Genomic DNA, 19,525 nt, shown 5'->3' with positions numbered 1-19,525 from the left:
TTAACAGTTAAAGAACATACTGGAGGCTGAGAACTTTGAATACAATTCATCATACAAGGTGCAAGCCATTAATGGCTTAGACTGATCCACTTTATCTTGTCATTGTTTATATTGTTGCTATTGGCAGCAATTCATTCATAACTTTTATGTATAGAGGGAAGTCATTTATGCTGTTGATTCTAAAATTAGAAACTTTACACTGAAGATTTAAAAGAAATGTCATTATCTTATTTATTCAGTTCATCAAATAAAATTATGTATCTCTTGATAACCATGCTTAGGTGTGGCTCTTGTATGTCCACCCCCCATTACTTGGGCTATGCCTATTGTTAGAGGGCATGGTTGTAATTAGTGTAGCCTGTGAGGGTATAAAGGTCAATTGTATGTAGGGTATATAAATGATTATATATCAATGAATAAAGTAAGTTTTTGTCCCATGTGTTTGTACATGCTATCATAGCTCCCTTTTGTTAGACGGTGGTTCACACCGAAATCCGAGTTCACTGTTGTTTGAACTTGTCGGAGTGTTTTCTGGTGTAGTATCCCAGTTTACCGTCATCTTCCACGCATCCCCGTGGCTTCTTAGTTCGTCGGCGGCGGCCCATAGGTGTTTGAAGTTCCAGCGAGTTTTTGGTGTTGTCTTCGATACTGGGCACCAGGGTGAACTCACCGTGATTTTCTATGATTACTGGGACGGTTTCCATCGTCATCGGCCATCGGAAAGGGTCTCCGTCACTGGAAAAGTTGAAGCCCCGAAGTGTTTGGTTGTAGGTATAAGCTACCCAATCCTTGAGTGTGAATAACCAAAACCTAGATTAGGAGTTTATTCCTATCTAGAATAACACCTGTTTGGTAACAAGGATAAGGTAATACCCAGATTCCTTATTCTTGGTTAGGATGACCTAAGCCGTGTTCTTAAGGACAGCAACAAACCTGATACAGGTCGATACTGGCCAATACAGGCCCGATTTCTGTCGATAAAGGCGCGATTCCAGGCCGATACAGACCGGTTCCAAGCCGGTACGTGCCTGTTTCAACTGACGCAGACCGATTTAGTCTGATAGAGATAAAAATTTGGTTATTCAAGTTGATTTGTCAGGTACTTGAGTTGGGTTTCCAGTTTTCCAGATCATATTCCCTGGTTTTTCATACATATTTCATATTCTGTGTGAATTTTCTATCTCCAAGTAGAATTGTAATATATTTCTGCACCTATGGAAACTAAATTTGAGTCAGAGTCCCTTGCACCAAATTTTAATATACCTATGACTTCTGTGAAATTGTATGGAAAGAACTATATGTTATGGTCAAAATCTGTTACAATATTTTTGAAAGGTAAGGGACTTTAAAAAATGTCTCCCTTCTCTTGTGAAGCATTTCAACTTAGTAAACATCATTGTGTGTCTTTTGTACCACGTATTGATAAATGAGAATCTACTTCTTTTAAATTGGTTCACTCTGATATATGGGGACCAATCAATATTGAATCAAACAAGTTTCAGTTTTTTGTTATATTTGTTGATGACTACTCTCGTGTGACATGGTTGTTTTCTATGAAGGCCAAATCTGAACTTCTTTCCATACTCCCAAGTGTTCTGGACAGAAATTAAAGTTCAATTTAACAAAAAGGTTCAAGTTTTGCGTTCTGATAATGCTAGAAAATGATATCTAGTGCCTTTGCTCCTTGCTTAAGTAACAAAGGAAGTGTTCATCAAACATCATGTTCATATACACCTCAACATAATAGGGTGGCTCAACATAAAAATTGTCATTTGCTAGATGTAACCTGAGCAATTTTGCTACATATGCATGTTCCTAAACGATTTTGGAGTAATGGTGTTCTTACTACTTGTCACCTTATTAACAGTATGCCTTCATCAGTTCTTCTTTGAGTCCATATCCTATTTTTCGAACACATCTTCAAGTGTTGAGTATGATCTTTTACCGTTACCTACTCTTACACTACCTCCTTCACACTCACCCAACAAACCCTCCTCAGTCCCTTCCCCAGTTCCTTTACAGGTTTACTCGCTTCGCTTACGGCCGCCGGCTCCCATGCCCCACCAGCCGTGTCTCCATCTTCATATTCTGAGTTGCCTAGTACTTCAGACTCTCCACCTATTGCTCTCCACAAAGTTAATCGTTCTTGTGTTACTCAACACCGAATTAGCCAATTTGTTTCATATCATGCCTTATCTCCTTCATTCATATGCTTTACATCTCAACTTTCAAAACTTTCTATTCCTAAGACAATTCATGATGCTTTATCTAATCCGGGATGTAGAACAGCTATGAAAAATGAAATGGATGCTCTTCACCATAACGGGACATGGGATCTTGTTCTACTACCACTTGGTAAACAACCTGTTGGCTGTAAATGGGTATATATTATTAAATTACATCCTGATTGTTTTGTGAAACGTCTGAAAGCCTGCTTGATTGCAAAAGGCTACACGCAAACCTATGGCATTGACTACGAAGAGACCTTCTCCCCAATTGCCAAAATCTCTTGCTGGTAATTTAGACTGGCTCTTATTTAAGCTGAATGTTAAAAATGCATTTCTACATGGCGGCTTGCATGAGAAAGTTTATATAGAGCAACCACCTGGGTTCATTGCTCAGGAGGAGTATCGAGGTATTTGTATGCAAGTTAAAGAATACTATGGTTTGAAACAATCTCCTCAAGTATGGTTTGGAAGGTTCTCTGATGCTATATTGGCATTTGGTTTTCATAGATGCCAAATAGACCATTATGTATTTCACTTACATAGTGATGTAGGTCACATTTTGTTAGTTGTATATGTGGATGACATTGTAATTACTAGGAGTGACTCTGCTGTAATTGCTAGACTAAAACGGTTTCTACATGATTAGTTTCAGACAAAAGATTTGGGCAAGCTTAGATATTTCCTTGGAATTGAAGTCAATAGATATAAAAAGGGTATCAACTAGGGCTGTAAGTCGATCGGTTTGTCTGGAGAAACCGACTGAATCAGACCAAAGTTGGGACCGGTCAGTCTCGGTCCCAAAATGTGTGGACCAATTGACATTTGGTCCGGTCCCGAGGTCTACAAATTTTGGACCGAACCTGACTGAATGGACCAAACCCTATAAATATATATTTTAAAAAATATTTTTAATAATTTAATATATTATTTTTATATAGTAATTATATAAGTTAATGATGTAATTTTCATCTAATTTATTATCAATGACCATATAAAATATTGTTTTAATGAGTTAGTTACAAAATCTATATTAACAATTCACTTAATTTTGATTTAGTAAGTTAAATAAATTTTTTTATTAATTTATTTTTAAAAATAAAAATAAAAAAAATAATTGGACCGGACTCACCAGACTGATAGCTACCAGTCCGGTCCCTATGGATGTTCTGTCCGGTCCGGTTTGGGTAAAATGATGGACCGAAAATCCTGGACCGGATTGGACCGATTTACACCCCCTAGTATCAACCTATCTCAAAGGAAATATGTACTTGACCTTCTGGAAGAAACTGACATGTTAGGTGCGCGACCTTGACACTTTTAAGGGCTTGAATCGTACATTCTTGAAAGAGGAATGGGAGTTGTTTGGAGATCCATGTAGGTATCAAAGACTTATTGGGAAATTAAATTATCTCACTATCACTAGACTGGACATCTCTCATGCAGTGAGTGTACTGAGTTAGCTTTTACAAATGCCACGGGTCTCACATTGGGATGCTATAATTCATATTCTTCATTATCTTAAGCGAGCCCCTGGCCTTGGATTTTTATATCGACCAAATGGACATCATAGAGTTGAAGCATTTTCATATGCTGATTGGGCAAGATCTCCTTCAGGTAGAATATCTAATACTGGATATTGTACCTTTGTGGGAGGTAACTTGGTTATATGGAAGAGGAAGAAACAAGCAGTAGAAACTCGGTCTCGTGCAAAAGCCAAATACAGGGCAATGGCTCACACTACTAGTGAGCTGACATGGCTGCAACACTTCCTCCAAGAGATTTGGTTTCCAGCTTATATTCCTTTTCAGCTATTTTGTGATAATCAAGCTATAGTGCATATTACCTCTAATCATGTGTTCTATGAGAGGACTAAACATATAAAGATTGATTGTCCCTTCATTTGCGATAAAATACTAAGTGGTGACATTTCTACACCTTTTGTGAAGTTTGCTGATCAACTCACAGATACGTTCACTAAGTCGTAATCATTTAAAGCTTATTTGTTTCAAGCTGGGTTTATATAATATATATGCCCCAGCTTGAGGGGTAGTGTTAGAGGGCATGGTTGTAATTAGTATAACCTGTGAGGGTATAAAGGTCAATTGTATGTAGGGTATATATATGATTGTATATCAGTGAATAAAGTTTTTGTCCCATGTGTTTGTACACCTATTATCATCAATAAAATTATTTACTGATAAAATAAAGTAAAATTATTTCTTTCCTTCCAGGTGGTTTCTTGCCCGTGCGCACTGGGTCTTGCCACTCCCACAGCAATCCTAGTTGGCACCTCTCTCGGTACATTAACTTGTTTGATATTTTCAGCTGGAATATTTATGCTTTAGATGGAATTTCTACAATAGTGAATGCTGTTTTGTATGAAATACTTGATGTCCTGTAACTTATAAAAGAGAATGATACTTTATGTCCTGTAATTAACCTCCTTGATACCTGCTGTCAATCTGTAGATTGAGGGTATAAAATTGTCTGTTATAGTGGGATCTGTCATAGCATATGCTAAAATGAGTGTTTTCGTTTTAATAAAATCGTCTTTCTTATCAAAATGAAAAAAAAAAAAAAAAAAAGAAAAAACATATACCAAAATGAGTGACTTCTATCCATTATATTTTTTTCTTGTATGTGATTTGCTATCTTTAAGCATCCAAAACAGTAATGTTGGATAAAACATTATTTGAAGGATACGTGGATTCTCAAAATGTCTATCCTCTGTGAAAATATTGAATACCACTCCCTCCCAAAATAGATGAGTTGCCTACTTTCGACTGATTCAGGGCGCCAGCATCCTTAGAACCCATTGAGAAGGGGTCTTGGACAGGGAAGGGGAGATGCTGTAATCTGTTCAACTTTTTCTACATTGATTCTAATCCTACCTCTCCCACTTGTCTGTTGTAGACATTAGAGAAGACAAAGGAGGTATTTGTCAGTATCCAAAGGCCAGCTAGCAAAGCTCTTTCATTTTTTTCTTTTTTCATGATGTGAAGTTAAATTATATTTTATGTTAGTTAGAGAGGTTGTTAAGCTATTATGCACTATAGATTCCTCACATGCATTTTAAGTAAAAAGAAATATACTTAACAATGCTTCTATGATTTCTTATATGGGACAATATAAGAGTAATCTGAAAATTTAAACGGAGAAATGTTTTCATCTGTCAAATTCCCTTATATCAGACTAGTAAAAAAAGAAAAGTATTCATAAATTTATGAAAGAAGGAATAGTTTGTTGAGATAAGTCTACTGTATATGATAATAAAAGTTCTAGAACAGTGTACCGAGAATGTTCTCCTCTCCATACAATCTTATAGAACTTGTATTCATATACAATAAACTTATAGTTAATAAGAAATGATTGTATGGAGAATCTTTTGAAATAAGCCATATAGCCTAAATTTGCTGGAATCATGATTTTTGTGTTTTGGTTTGTCTTTCCAATGGCCAACACTTATCTTTATGTTTTTATACCCTGTGTCATAAATGCTGTACCTATTCAGATCATCATTCCCGTTGTTGCATTGGAACATGAACAGGAGCAAGACAAGGGCTTCTTATCAGAGGAGGAGATGTATTACAACGCTTGGCCAGCATAGATTATGTCGCTTTAGATAAGGTAGCTCTACATGCATAGAATTGTTTGCATCTCTCTCTCTCTCTCTCACACACACACACACACAAACACACACACTGAACTGGCTTTAAAATTTGAAAGATACGGTGCCTTTTAATCTAGATTGTTTTGAGTACTTGCCTTCCTCACTCAACTTCTCCACTTTCAGACAGGGACCCTCACAGAAGGAAAACCTGCTGTTTCAGCTGTGGCTTCTTTCCTTTACAAAGAAAATGAAATTCTTCAAATTGCTGCTGCAGTAGAGAAAACAGCATCGCATCCAATTGCGAAGGCTATTGTAAGAAAAGCTGAAATGTTAAATTTGGATATCCCAGTCACTAAAGGGCAATTAGCAGAGCCAGGTTTTGGAACCTTAGCAGAAGTAGATGGGCGTTTGGTAGCAGTTGGTGCTTTAGAATGGGTTCATGAACGGTTCCAAAAAAGAGCAAGCCCATCTGATCTAAGGAATCTGGAGCATGCTGTGATGCGACATTCGGTAAAAGGAATATCATTGTCAAACTATTCAAAAACAGTAGTTTATGTTGGCCGTGAAGGAGAAGGCATTATTGGTGTTATTTCAATATCTGATAGTTTACGCCATGATGCTACATCTACAGTAACTAGGTAATTTGCTCTCCCCTGAAATGATGTAATACTGATCATCAATATATTTGTAGACAAGAAGTCTTATTTCTTTTATGTCTCGTTCCCAGTTTTAAGTTAAAGCAGCCATGAGCATCCTTTTGACAAAAGCCATTCATTGTGGAGTCCAACTATAATGCATCTCAACTTTTTTCCCTTTTCCCCAGCTTTCTTCTGATTTTTGTTCTGGGAATTTCTTGTATATTGTAGATTCATGTTTTACCTGAACCTCACCAAAAGAATATTGCAGTGCACTTGTCACCAAAGAGCATGTAAATTGTGAATAACTTCGTAATGTCTCCTCACCATTAAAAGATGTTCCCATGAGTCACGTGGTCCTTGAAAAGTAAAATAAGTACATAAATAGACTTTGAACCATATAATTTCCATGAAAAAGTGTTGTCAATCTTATGTTTGCCAGTGTCCTGATTGATGGTCTTCTGTTTCTTTTTCATTTTATTTGCCTTTATTTTCTCTTTTTAGGGCTAGTCTTCAACTTTTCTATGTTGGATCATCTGTCCCAAATCTCAGGATGTGTAATTGTATTCTTTTTCATCATTTCTGAAGTCCGTTTGGTACCTGACCTTTATGCTGTAGGTTGTATAAGGTTTATGTAAGAGATTGTCGTAATGCACACCTTCTCATTCTCATTACAACTGATCAATATATAATACAGGGCTATAGCTAAATAAGGAATGTAAAGCTATAAACAGAAACTATAAACAGAATGATTACAAATCAATTTACATAAAGGAAAATCCGGAAGAACCATGAATCAAGGGATAGATGTGAATCATACGGATTCCCTTATACGACCCCTCAAAATTAAGGTGCCATCGGCGACGTTAATTTTGCTACGTAGAAGATGAAACCGAGAACGTGCCAAAGGCTTGGTGAGAAGGTCAGCAAGCTGGTCATCAGTGTGGACATGGGCAACTCGTAGCTGACCGCGGCGAACATAGTCTCGTACAAAGTGAAGGTCAATGGCAATATGCTTCATCCGAGAGTGCATAACGGGATTGAGACTGAGTTGAGTGGCACCAACATTGTCGCACAGAAGCAGAGGAGTGTCCCGAAGCTGGATACCAAGTTCACGGAGAAGGGAATGGATCCAGGCCATGTCCGAGGCAGCAGTAGCAAGTGCTCGATACTCAGCTTCGGTGGATGATCGAGCAACAGCCTTTTGCTTCCGAGTACGCCAGCTGATGGGGTTGTTGCCAAGAAAAATAATGTAGGCAGTGGTGGACTTGCGATCATCAAGATTACCCCCCCAATCGGCATCAGAAAAACCACGAAGAACAGGGTTGGTTTGGCGACGTAAAAGAAGACCAAAATGAATGGTATTTTTGACATACCGTAGGAGTCGTTTGACGTGTTGCCAGTGGGAGACAGTGGGTTGATGCATGTACTGAGCAAGACGATTTACGGCAAAACCAATGTCAGGACGTGTAAGAGATAGATATTGGAGAGAACCAATAGTGCGACGATATTCAGTGGCATCACATTTAGCAGTGCCATCATCGAGAAGAAGCTTAGCGGAGACGGCCATAGGTGTTTGAACTTCTTTAGCACCAGTCATCTGTAACCGAGTGAGGAGCTCATGAACATAACGATTCTGAGAGAGAAAGAGACCCTGCTTGACGGGGATAACTTCCACTCCTAGGAAGTAATGCAAGTCACTCAATTCTTTCAGAGAGAATTGGTCGCCCAGAGACTTAACAACATGCCGCTGAAATTGAAGATTGTTGCCAGTTAGAATTAAATCATCGACGTAAACCAGAACATAGAAGAGGATGCCGTGCCGATTGTAAATAAACAGAGAGGTGTCGGACTTGGAATTAAAAAATCCCAGAGCCAAGAGCCCAGACCGTAAGGCATTATACCAGGCTCGAGGGGCCTGCTTGAGACCATATATGGACTTCTGAAGTGCACAGACATGATGAGGATAAGTCTGATCAATGAAGCCGGCAAGTTGATGCATGAAGACTTGCTCAGTGAGTTGGCCATGCAGGAACGCGTTATTAACGTCGAGTTGATGGAGTGACCAGCCATTGGAGAGAGCCAAGGAGAGAATAAGCCGAATGGTGGTCGGTTTAATAACGGGGCTGAAGGTCTCACTGTAGTCTACGCCGGGACGTTGATTAAATCCTTTGGCGACGAGGCGAGCTTTGAATCTGTCCACAGTTCCATCAGGGTGTCGCTTAACACGAAACACCCATTTACAGCCAACTAAGTTAGAGGCAGGGGGTTTAGGAACAAGTTTCCAGGTGCCATGAGAAACAAGTGCAGTAAATTCAGTAGCCATGGCTTGACGCCATTGAGGGTCCTTGAGAGCTTGAGAGACACACGTCGGTTCCAAGGAGGAGACAAGTGGATGCTTGGTGGTGACTGAGAGTTGCTTAGGACAAAAGATATTGTTCTGAGCTCTAGTAACCATAGGATGAGTGCGTCGAGGAGGTGAAGCTGCTGCCAAGGGAGACTCAGTGCTAGAGGAAGAAGAAAAAGAAGAAGAAGGAGACATACCTGGAGGAGGAACCGGAGCGTCGAGAGCAGAGGACACAGCTGCAGGTGGGGAAAGTGGCAAACTATCCGAGGAAGGAAGAGAGATGGGAGGCACGGGTGAAGGAGCAGCAACACATGCAGGGGAAGGGACCGGAACAGGGTCGGGAACACTAGCAGGAGCAGTTTGGAAGGGAAACACATGCTCATCAAAGGTGACATGGCGAGAAAGATACAACCTGCCCGTGTGAAGGTCCAGACACTTAAATGCATGTTGAGTGAGGGAGTAACCCAGGAAAACACAAGGGTGAGACTTGGGTTGAAATTTACTGGTGCGGTAAGGGACTAGCCAAGGATAACATTGGCAACCAAACGTACGAAGTTTGTGGTAGTCTGGAACCCGATTAAAGAGAGCTTCAAAGGGACTTTTACGCTGGAGTAAGAGTGTAGGAAGTCGATTAATGAGGTAAACCGCAGTAGCGAGAGCATAGGTCCAGTAAATGGAGGGAGCCGAAGCATGATGAAGGAGGGTCATGCCGGTGTCGACGATATGGCGATGACGGCGTTCAGCCGTGCCATTCTGTTGAGGCGTGTGAGGGGCAGTAGTGTAATGACTAATGCCACGACCACTAAGAAAAGAACGTAGTTTGAGAAACTCCCCACCATTGTCAGAGTAGAGATTTTTAATTTTGCATGAAAATTGAGTTTCAACCAAGGTGGTAAATTGCATAAAAGTAGCACTGACATCAGACTTATGCCGTAAGGGATAGAACCAACAATACTTAGTAAAGTGATCAACAATTAACAAATAATAACGATACCCATCAACGGAAGGAACCGGAGAGGGCCCCCATACATCGGCATACAAAAATTCGAGAGGGACAGTGCTCTTGAGAGAAGTAGAACTAAAAGGGAGTTTATGAGACTTATTGCATTGACAGGAAGTACAAGATAAGAGAGATGAAGAGGATGAAACAGGTAAATCATGACTGCGAATCAGAGAGGACAGGATCTTTGGAGTGGGATGCCCCAACCGGTGATGCCAACGAGCGAAGGAGACACGGGTTCCAGCTAACTGAAGGTGATTGGCCTGAGGAAAAGAGGAACTGAAGGCCACCGGATAGACCCCATCTTCACACCTGCCGCGCATGAGAACTGCCCCCGTCTTCCGATCCTTCACAAGGTAAAACAGAGGATGAAACTCTACAAGAACATCATTGTCATGAGTAAATTGGTGAACGGAGATCAAGTTTTTATGAAGGAGAGGCACATGTAAGGTATTTTTTAAGTTGAGAGATCGGGAAGGAGAAGAGAGAGTAGTAGAACCGATGTGAGAAATCGGCAAACCTGTACCATCACCGAGAACCACCTCATCCTGGCCTTCATACTCGGAGTGAATGGAGAGATTGGCGAGGTCGGAGGTGATGTTATGAGACGCCGCAGAATCGAGAAGCCATTTTCCAGGTGGTGGGGCTGTCGAAGTGGTGCAATTCACAGCAGGGCGGGACTGAAGTTTAAAACATGTTTTTGCTGTGTGGCCAGTCTGATCACAGATTTGGCAAACAACAGGAGGCTTCTTGGACCCGAATTTAGTGGTAGAAGGCTGTTTGGTGCGAGATTTGTTGTTTTTGAATCGGCCATTTGACTGTTTCCGTTGGGAAGAGTTGGCTGTGACAACAAGAGCGGAAGTATTGCCATCCAGACGTTTAAGATAGTGCTCATGACCAATGAGCAAGTCATGTAGTTCAGCAAAGGAGAGAGCTGTTTCGCGTGTGCGAATGGGAGCCACCATGTCTCGGAACTCAGAGCCAAGACCATTAAGAACATAGAGCGTCAAATCATCATCTGAAACAGGTGCATCAATAAGGGAGAGTTCATCAGCGATCACCTTGACCGCATGAAGAAAATCGGACACCGTGCGAGAACCCCGTTGGATAAGAGTTAAATCCTCCTTCAACTGCATGATCCGAGCTCGAGATTTGCTAGCAAACAATCGAGCAAGATGCTGCCAAGCATCGCGACTGGTAGTGGTCATGGCGATGAGAGGCATGACGGTTTCAGAAACCGAAGAGAAGATCGCATTGAGCAGCAACTGGTCTTGGCGATACCAGTGTGCATAGCGAGCCAAAGCAGAGGAAGAGGACTTCTCGGTGGGTGTAGGAGGACACGGAAGAGTGCCATCCAAATAGCCCATTAGATCATAGCCAAATAAAATGGTTATGAAGGTTGCACGCCAGGATGGATAATTTGAGGCAGTAAGTTTATAAGGTAGTTGACTAGAAGTGTTGATGGTAACTAAAGGGAGGTCGATGGAAGGATTGGAGCCTCCAGAGACAGAGTTGGGAGAAGAATGAATGCTGGACGACATAGTGCAGAGGAGGATCGTTATTCTTGTGAGAGAAGAAAACCTACTGATACCATATAAGGTTTATGTAAGAGATTGTCGTAATGCACACCTTCTCATTCTCATTACAACTGATCAATATATAATACAGGGCTATAGCTAAATAAGGAATGTAAAGCTATAAACAGAAACTATAAACAGAATGATTACAAATCAATTTACATAAAGGAAAATCCGGAAGAACCATGAATCAAGGGATAGATGTGAATCATACGGATTCCCTTATAGGTTGTTGATAGATCGACTGTCTCTAGTTTCATTCCATTTGTTGGATCCAGAAATTATATTTTTTTATTCGGTTTTTCTTCCTGAATGAAAGTCTGGTCCTTGCTATTCCCATTATGTGATTTTCTGCTTCATGTGCTTATGTTGCTGCTTTGATGTGAAGGCTCCAGCAGAAGGGTATCAAAGCAGTCCTCCTATCAGGAGACAGGGAAGAGGCAGTTGCAACTATTGCAAAGACAGTTGGAATAGGAAGTGATTGTACCAATGCCTCCTTGAGTCCACAGCAGAAATCTGGAGTTATCTCAACTCTTAAATCTGCCGGACATCATGTTGCTATGGTAACCATCTTCTATTGGATTCCTTCTCTAGAATTTATGTGATTGTAATCAATATGCAATGGTCAAATAGGTCCTAGCTTGCTAGTGAGTCTGATCTCTTCAATTAAACTTTTGCATTAAACACCATGGATGCTGAAAAACACAGCTCTTAGGTAAATCTCAGTTGGGCATCTAATCTTCCCGTGGAGATCAGTTAAAGCAATGTAAAGACTCCTAAAAGGCTATTGTTTTTTATTATTTTGAAGGTTGGTGATGGCATAAATGATGCACCCTCTTTGGCTCTTGCCGATGTCGGGATTGCTCTGCAGATTGAAGCACAAGAGAATGCTGCATCGGATGCGGCATCCATTGTACTTCTTGGAAACAAACTTTCACAAGTATGTTCTTTTGAATTAGATGGACTTTTGAATTAGATGGACTTAGTTTTCTTGTTTTATGCAACTCATGAGGTCATGGAATTTTTCTGTTTCAAAAAAGGTGATGATCATGATGACCTCTAACATGGCAATGATATGTAGTAGCGGATATTTGTTGTACATAATAAACATGATGTGTTTTTTTGCTTTGCTGAAACTCATCGTTGTTGAGATAACATCCTAGGATAGCATTCGTTTTGGTAGTTTCTATGTTAAATGGTAATTTTCATTCCTATATTTTCCTTTGCTCCGTAAGGTTTGATATGAATATGAACTGCAGTCAGCCCTATGTTCTCTATTTTAGTGATCAGAAGTACCATAGAACCCAGAAAATTTTGCTTATATTACAGTTTCTTTAGATAAGAACCTGTGTTGCTGATACTCCTATATATACTGATCCACACTTCCACAGAGAAAGCACCTGCACCTATGTATTTGTATGATATTCTGCCTAAAAGCTTTGGTTACAAGGCTGTTGCCATTTCAAATTAGTTACTTGATTCAAGCTGATATGACCCGAATCAGACTGATTGCACTAGGAGATTTGAAGAACTAAACCGTGTTTCCAAAAGGATGAGGAATCTTGTATATGTTGACAGAACAAAACCAAGTGATCTGTTTCCCTTATGAAAATCCTAGGCTGAATGTCCTTTCTGCTTCAAAGCAAATCATTTTGTGATAGAAGGGATAAATTTTCTTTGCAATGTATCATCTGGTAGTGGTTGATTGAAGCATTTTAATTTTAGATCACTGCTAGAAAATTCATTTGAAATCTTTTGTATTGTGATTAAGTTTTCATAAGATTGGCAAGTTACGAAAGAAAAAAGAGCTAATGTGAGTTTTTGAACCAGTAACAGGGTTTATCCAATGTTAAATAAAGCCTAATGTTATGATCATGAGGGTTAAAGATTTAACCAAATTAGTATCCAAGAGTCCTAGAACTTTTGGATCAATGGTTGAGTCTTTAAGGATTGGTATCGAGGGGGCGTCCTATAGGCTGAGATTAAAATGTCTTAGTACTATGTATGGGTATGGTGTTAAGTCATTGAATATTGATAGATGAGTGAAGTTGCCAAAAGGGAAAGGGCTAACACCGAGTTAGTGTTAATAGAGTGGGCCACCTTTGACGTCGGATTTAGAAGCTTGGTAAAATGTTATGATCCTAAGGTTAAGAGTTTAATCAAAATAGTATCCAACAATCCTAGGGCTTTTGGGTCAATTGTTAGGTCTTTAACACCTATTCGGTTTTTATGCTTCTAGTTTACGAGTTCTATTTTTTCTGCAGGTTGTGGATGCACTGGAACTTGCACAGGCAACAATGGCAAAGGTGTACCAAAATTTATCATGGGCGATAGCGTACAATGTTGTTGCCATCCCCATCGCTGCTGGAGCACTCCTTCCCCAATATGATTTTGCCATGACTCCTTCACTTTCAGGTATGCAAAATTCTACTTCTCTATAGAAAAAATTACTTTTCAGGTATCTGGGTTTTGTGCTTCTGCAAAACTGGTATCTAGGGTTTCAAAAGCTAAGAACTAGCACCTGGGTTAGGGTCAGATAACAAAATGATCCGTCCTTCAATTGTATATCCAATGTGTCGTCTGTATGTTCAGTCATCATTTAAAAGATTAAAAAATAGAGTCAAAATGTCATGTTATCATGAACAGTAAAAAATATAAAAAAATAATTAAAATATTTATTAAAAAAAGAGGTCACCCACGACAGTGTCACCCCGTGGGTGTCCACCAAGGGCCACCCACATTTGACGGCTCGATCTAGGCCGTTGTCAAGGGGTGCCACCCACCCATCATGTGGCCACCAACCACTCATGGGTGGCCACCTCTTTTTTTTTTTTTTTTTTTTTTTTTTTTAAATAAATAGCTTAATAATGTTGTTTTCTTTAATATTTTCCTGTTTTTAATATTTATCTTAATTTATTCTTCTGTTATTATTATTTTTTATTTTTATACAAATTTAAACATTTTAATTATTTTAAAAAATTAGTTTATAATTTTTTAAAAATATTTTTCTTGTAATGTTTTATTTTTTAATGTGTTCTTATTTTTAATTTACTTGATTTTTTGTGGGTGTATCATTACCAGTTTTTTGAACTCTAATTGTATGTACAAATGGTGTGTCCTCTTAGGGCCCATTTGAATATTAAGAATATTTGTGGTAGTGGTGAAATAGTTTTAATTAAGATGTTGTATTAGGTTTTGGGAGATGAGAGAGAAAAAGTTGAATAAAAATATTATAAAGTTAAAATAGTGTTTGAATATAATTTTTTAATATTAATTTTGTTTTAAAATTTGAAATATTTGAGAATATCTGAAAATACTTTAAAATAGTTACATTCCCAAATGGACCCTTAATGGATTGGATGTGCCGGTCAAGTGCCACTTCAACTTATTCAATCGGGGGGAATAGCAGAGGGACCATTTTGAAATGATTCAAACCATAGGTGCTAGGTCGTAACTTTTTAAAACCTTAGAAAGAAGTTTCGGAAAAAAATGCAAATCCTAAGGTCCTCAATGGTGATTTACCCTTTATATTCATTATTTGATTGGAATGGCTTTCCAGCCTTGTTCCATGCTGATTGTAAGCATGTATGCCTGTCTGGACAAATTAGAGTACAGCCTTGTATTCCACTGTCCTTTTATCACTCCGATGTTTGGTTTGGCAGGTGGGTTGATGGCTCTGAGCTCAATATTCGTTGTCACCAATTCTTTGCTTTTACAGCTCCATTCATCTCAGGGAACCAGAAAGATCTAGCTTTTGATTCAGATGCCCGTCGGTTATATTTCCACGAGTAAGTTGTTTCTGCAATACTTTTATTAAAAAAAAGCAGTTATCATGATATTTCCACCCCAACTCAATTATTGTGTGTAGGGAAGTCGCAAGATTCATCCTTTTGTTAAATCTGTAGACGACTCCCTGAGTCTACAAATAAAAATAATACATATGTTCTCATGTAAATTTCAACCAGTATTGTTGGATGCTGCTTTTATTAAACCCTTAGTACAATAAAATGGTGACACGTCACCAAGTTTCGGAATCCATGCTATATATATATGTACTTCATGTCTTTATTACGGGTCAAATGGTTGTTTTGATCGTAATTTCAAAAATCTGAGGACTTATTGAAAAAAATATTAAAATTGATTGTTGGATATATTGATTTGATTACATATTTAATTTTTAAGATTGCTATATGATTGACATTTAACAGCCAAAAATTAAAAAGAAAAAAAAGAAAAGAAAAAAGAGGGATGCTAATTCAACTATTTGATCGAGCATGGCAGGGCTGATAAGGCAGGCTCGATAATTCAGGTTTGAAAAAGTATATTGCAAATGTTTTTTGACACCCAATACTTCCCTTAAATGGGTCCCATGATAATGAAATATTATTGGTGTTTTTATTTTTTTGAGTAATGCTACATTCAATCGTAAAGTGTACATGCTACTAGGCCTGCAACCTGATTAAAAATAGTCGGATCTGTGCCTGATCCGATCCAACCCAGATGGCGACCCGACCCGACCCGTCTGGTCTGTACATGCAGTTTTGTACGGACGGATTTTTTTTTTTTTTTTTTTTTTTAATCTGAAGGTTCTTGCAGGTGAGTTGATTATCTGTTTGTTGTCTTTCTCATACGAATCAATATCAATTCATTACTAAGGAGTGAGCAAAATACTAGTACAAAAGTATCAATAAAAAAATTGCAAAATAAACATCTTTCTATACAATTACTGTTAAAGCCATTAAAACCTATTAAAACCAATTCCATAGTTTGAGAAGGCATCAACAAAATTCCCCAGCATCCCTTATAATTCAAAAACCTGCCCTCATCCTTGGGCTTCCAAAGCTACTACCTACATTCCATTTTAATCCACCATTTTGCAAGTGAATCTACAAATCCAATATTAAAGGTTTAGAAACTAACATTAGGGAAAATCAAATTAGAATTTTTAATTCATGCAAATCATATACAAATGAGTGAAAATAAAAATCATACCATTCATATAGAGCATAAGCCTTGAGTTACTTCTCAATCTCATCATAATAAGTAAAGCTTGATTTTGGATCAAACTCTAAAAAAATACATGATGATTATTAAAATGATATAAAAATAAATATTATGAAAAAATTTAATAAATATGTAAATAAGAAATAAATTCATTATCTAATTCCGCCACAAAGCTTCCAATATTATCCAAGGAGGCACGAAGATCAATGGGTATTGGATCCTTCAACCAATTTTGTGTACAAACAAGTGCCTTGACTGTTCTTGGAGATAGTGAATTACAAAATGGGTCAAGCACACAACCCCCTGCACCGAAGGCTGACTCAGAAGAAACTATAGAAACTGGAATGGCCATTACATCCTGTGCAACTTTTGCCAAAATAGGATATTTTACTTCATTGATCTTCCACCAATCCAAAATATCAAAATTTGGAGCTCGTGCCTCACATCCATGTTCTAAGTACTAATCAATCTCTGATTTGTTCATCAAATTAGACTCAATAATTTCTTGCTCATACTCAATCCAAAAATTCTGTTGAGAATCAGAATCAATCATAGTAGGATCAACTGAGGAAGGAGGCTCAGAATAGGAAACTTCACTTGAACTCCCATACACAATACTATACTCCCAGTAAATGTCCATCATCAAGTGTTTCACTATTGCAATTATTTCTTCGACTAAATTACCACCATATATATTTTTGAAACAAAAATACAAAAGACTAAATTTGCATCTTGGATCAAGAATAACAGCAATAAATATCAACAAGTTTGTCTTTTCAATTGATCCCCAATATTTGTCATACTTAATCTTCATATTTTTCGCCATACATTTCAACACTACATCATTACTTTGACTCATTTTTGACAAATGTGATTGTATTCCACAAAGCTCCTAGAAATATGTATTAGATGTGACATATAAAGAGCCAGAAAGTCTCACAGTAACATCATAAAAAATCTTCAAAAACTTTATCAATACTTTAACTCTCTCAATCATTAGAGTTAGGGGGGCCCAAGTTCACACTACGACAATAACGAACAAAAGAATCATCATCTTTCTCCAATCGCAAAAAAAGTTTTTTATATGTTTCTGCAACTTCTAGCATTAGATAAGTCGAATTCCATTTCGTGGAAACATCAAGACATACCAATTTTGTACAATCAATTTTCTCCTACTCTATATACTTTTTGAATTTCTCCTTTATTGCGGGAGATGATCTAATATACCTAACTGCATTGCGCACCCTTGTGATTGAATCATCACAATCTCTTAGCCCATCATTCACAATGAGATTCATTATATGGGCACAACACCTGATGTGAATATACTTCCCTTCAAACAAATGACCTCCTACAAACTTTCTCAAATACTCAATGGCAACATCATTTGAGGAAGTATTGTCAACTGTAACAGTAAAGATTTTGTCAATACCCCAATCTTGTAGACATGAATCTACACACTTTCCAATAGTTTCTCCTTTGTGATTAGAGATCATACAAACGTTTAGAATTCTTTTGTGTAATTTCCAGTTAGAGTCAACAAAGTGTGTAGTAAGACACATATAATTTAAGTTTTGAATTGACGTCCATGTGCCGGTGGATAAACTAATCCGCCCAACCGTCTTAAAAATTTTCCTTAACTTCTCCTTCTTCATTTTAAACAGTTTAATACAGTCTCTCGCTGCAGTGGTTCGAGATGGCACTTGAAACCTTGGTTCAAGAGATCTACATACCTTCCTAAATCCCTGGGCTTCTACTATCCTAAATGGAAGCTTATCACAAATGATCATTTCAGCAATTGCCATTCGTACAGTTTTCGAATCAAACTTATGTGCATTTGCCGAGTTACTAACATCACTATCTCCAACTCCCTCAAGAGGTCCATCACGACTCATATTCTGTTGATCCGTAAGTCTGATTCTATGAGGATGTTGTTTACAAATACCAAGATGTTGCAGCATACTTGATGTACCATGTCTTTTGGGATGACAAGAGTAAAGCTTGTGACAATAATTACACTCCGCTTTTGGGTCATTTAAAGGGCATCTATCTATTTTAGTGAAATGATCTCACACTACTGAGGGGTCCTTATTTGCCCTCCTTTTACGAGGAGGGAGACTTGTGTCACTAGACAAATTAATATTTGATGCCTTTTGTGATCGGTTATCCAAAGGAGTAGCCGTCTCATTATCTCTTAAATTGGTATGAGTGTCACTTTCGAAGCAATCCATATATGAATTGACATATAATATTACATACAAAAATCAAGATATTAGTAATGCATCCAGCCGTGCACACACAAATATAAAACTGGTACGAGAAAGGAAAGCTTCCAAGTGTTTACTTTATGGCATAAATATTGCAATGAGAATTATAATTATGATTATTTGTTTATTGCAGGGTTTTATGGCATTAATTTAAGAATAATAAATGATTTCAAGGCCACCAACATTATATAATCATAGCTGTTCTAAATTTACATTACCATAAATTTGTCCCCATACCAAAACAAGGAATTGCTTATTAATAAAAATGAACTGTGTTGAGAAATTCTAGAACTTTATGCCAAGAGAGCCAGCCAGTGTAATTTGCAAGAAAAATAAAAAGTATGTATTAAAACTGAAGAACAGAGGAGGATAACAAGAACAAGTAGTCTCGCAATGCATGAGCTGAAGAATTATTCCAAGCATTTCAAACAGATATTCAACCTAACTAAACTTTAACCAGACAACCTTAAACGTCTACAACTAAGATTGGAGTTCAATGGCAATACCTTCAACTTGTAATACTCTAGAAATCTAGAACCTAACAACAATTAATCTCTAAATCGTCTCAAAAATAGTTTTGTGGAGATACGTTAACCCATCATGCCAAAGAATATATATAGGACTGGCCCAATGGGTATTTTACAATTCAAGTATTTTTATATCTTTATTTTGTAAGAGCAGCTTTAGGGTGTTCATTGGGGTCACCACCTTTACCCATCCTCTGTACTTGTTATTTTTAACCAAACTACTATCTTACTTAGAAAAAGTCTGTCATGGGAGGTGGTATAGTATTAAGGAACTGGGATGCATATGGTGAATTTATGGCTTCTGCAGGTTTGCCAAGGAGATTTATATGT

General features: G+C 38.0%; 1 protein-coding gene across 1 annotated transcript in view; it reads left to right on the top strand.

The window, feature by feature from the left end:
* Positions 1 to 15,433, top strand: part of LOC122297531 (copper-transporting ATPase PAA2, chloroplastic) — a 28,325-nt gene extending 12,892 nt beyond the window's left edge. Inside the window, exons 11-17 of the mRNA XM_043107631.1 lie at positions 4,460 to 4,526; positions 5,776 to 5,855; positions 6,022 to 6,476; positions 11,786 to 11,960; positions 12,206 to 12,337; positions 13,662 to 13,812; positions 15,060 to 15,433. Of these exons, the coding sequence (XP_042963565.1) occupies positions 4,460 to 4,526; positions 5,776 to 5,855; positions 6,022 to 6,476; positions 11,786 to 11,960; positions 12,206 to 12,337; positions 13,662 to 13,812; positions 15,060 to 15,148 (1,149 nt within the window). The 3' untranslated portion in view covers positions 15,149 to 15,433. The remainder of the gene's footprint in view (positions 1 to 4,459; positions 4,527 to 5,775; positions 5,856 to 6,021; positions 6,477 to 11,785; positions 11,961 to 12,205; positions 12,338 to 13,661; positions 13,813 to 15,059) is intronic.
* The last annotated feature ends 4,092 nt before the right edge of the window (positions 15,434 to 19,525 follow it).

Source organism: Carya illinoinensis, chromosome 15 (genome assembly GCF_018687715.1).
Source record: "Carya illinoinensis cultivar Pawnee chromosome 15, C.illinoinensisPawnee_v1, whole genome shotgun sequence".
Taxonomy (NCBI): Eukaryota; Viridiplantae; Streptophyta; class Magnoliopsida; order Fagales; family Juglandaceae; genus Carya; species Carya illinoinensis.
This window is presented reverse-complemented; position numbering and strand designations above follow the sequence as displayed.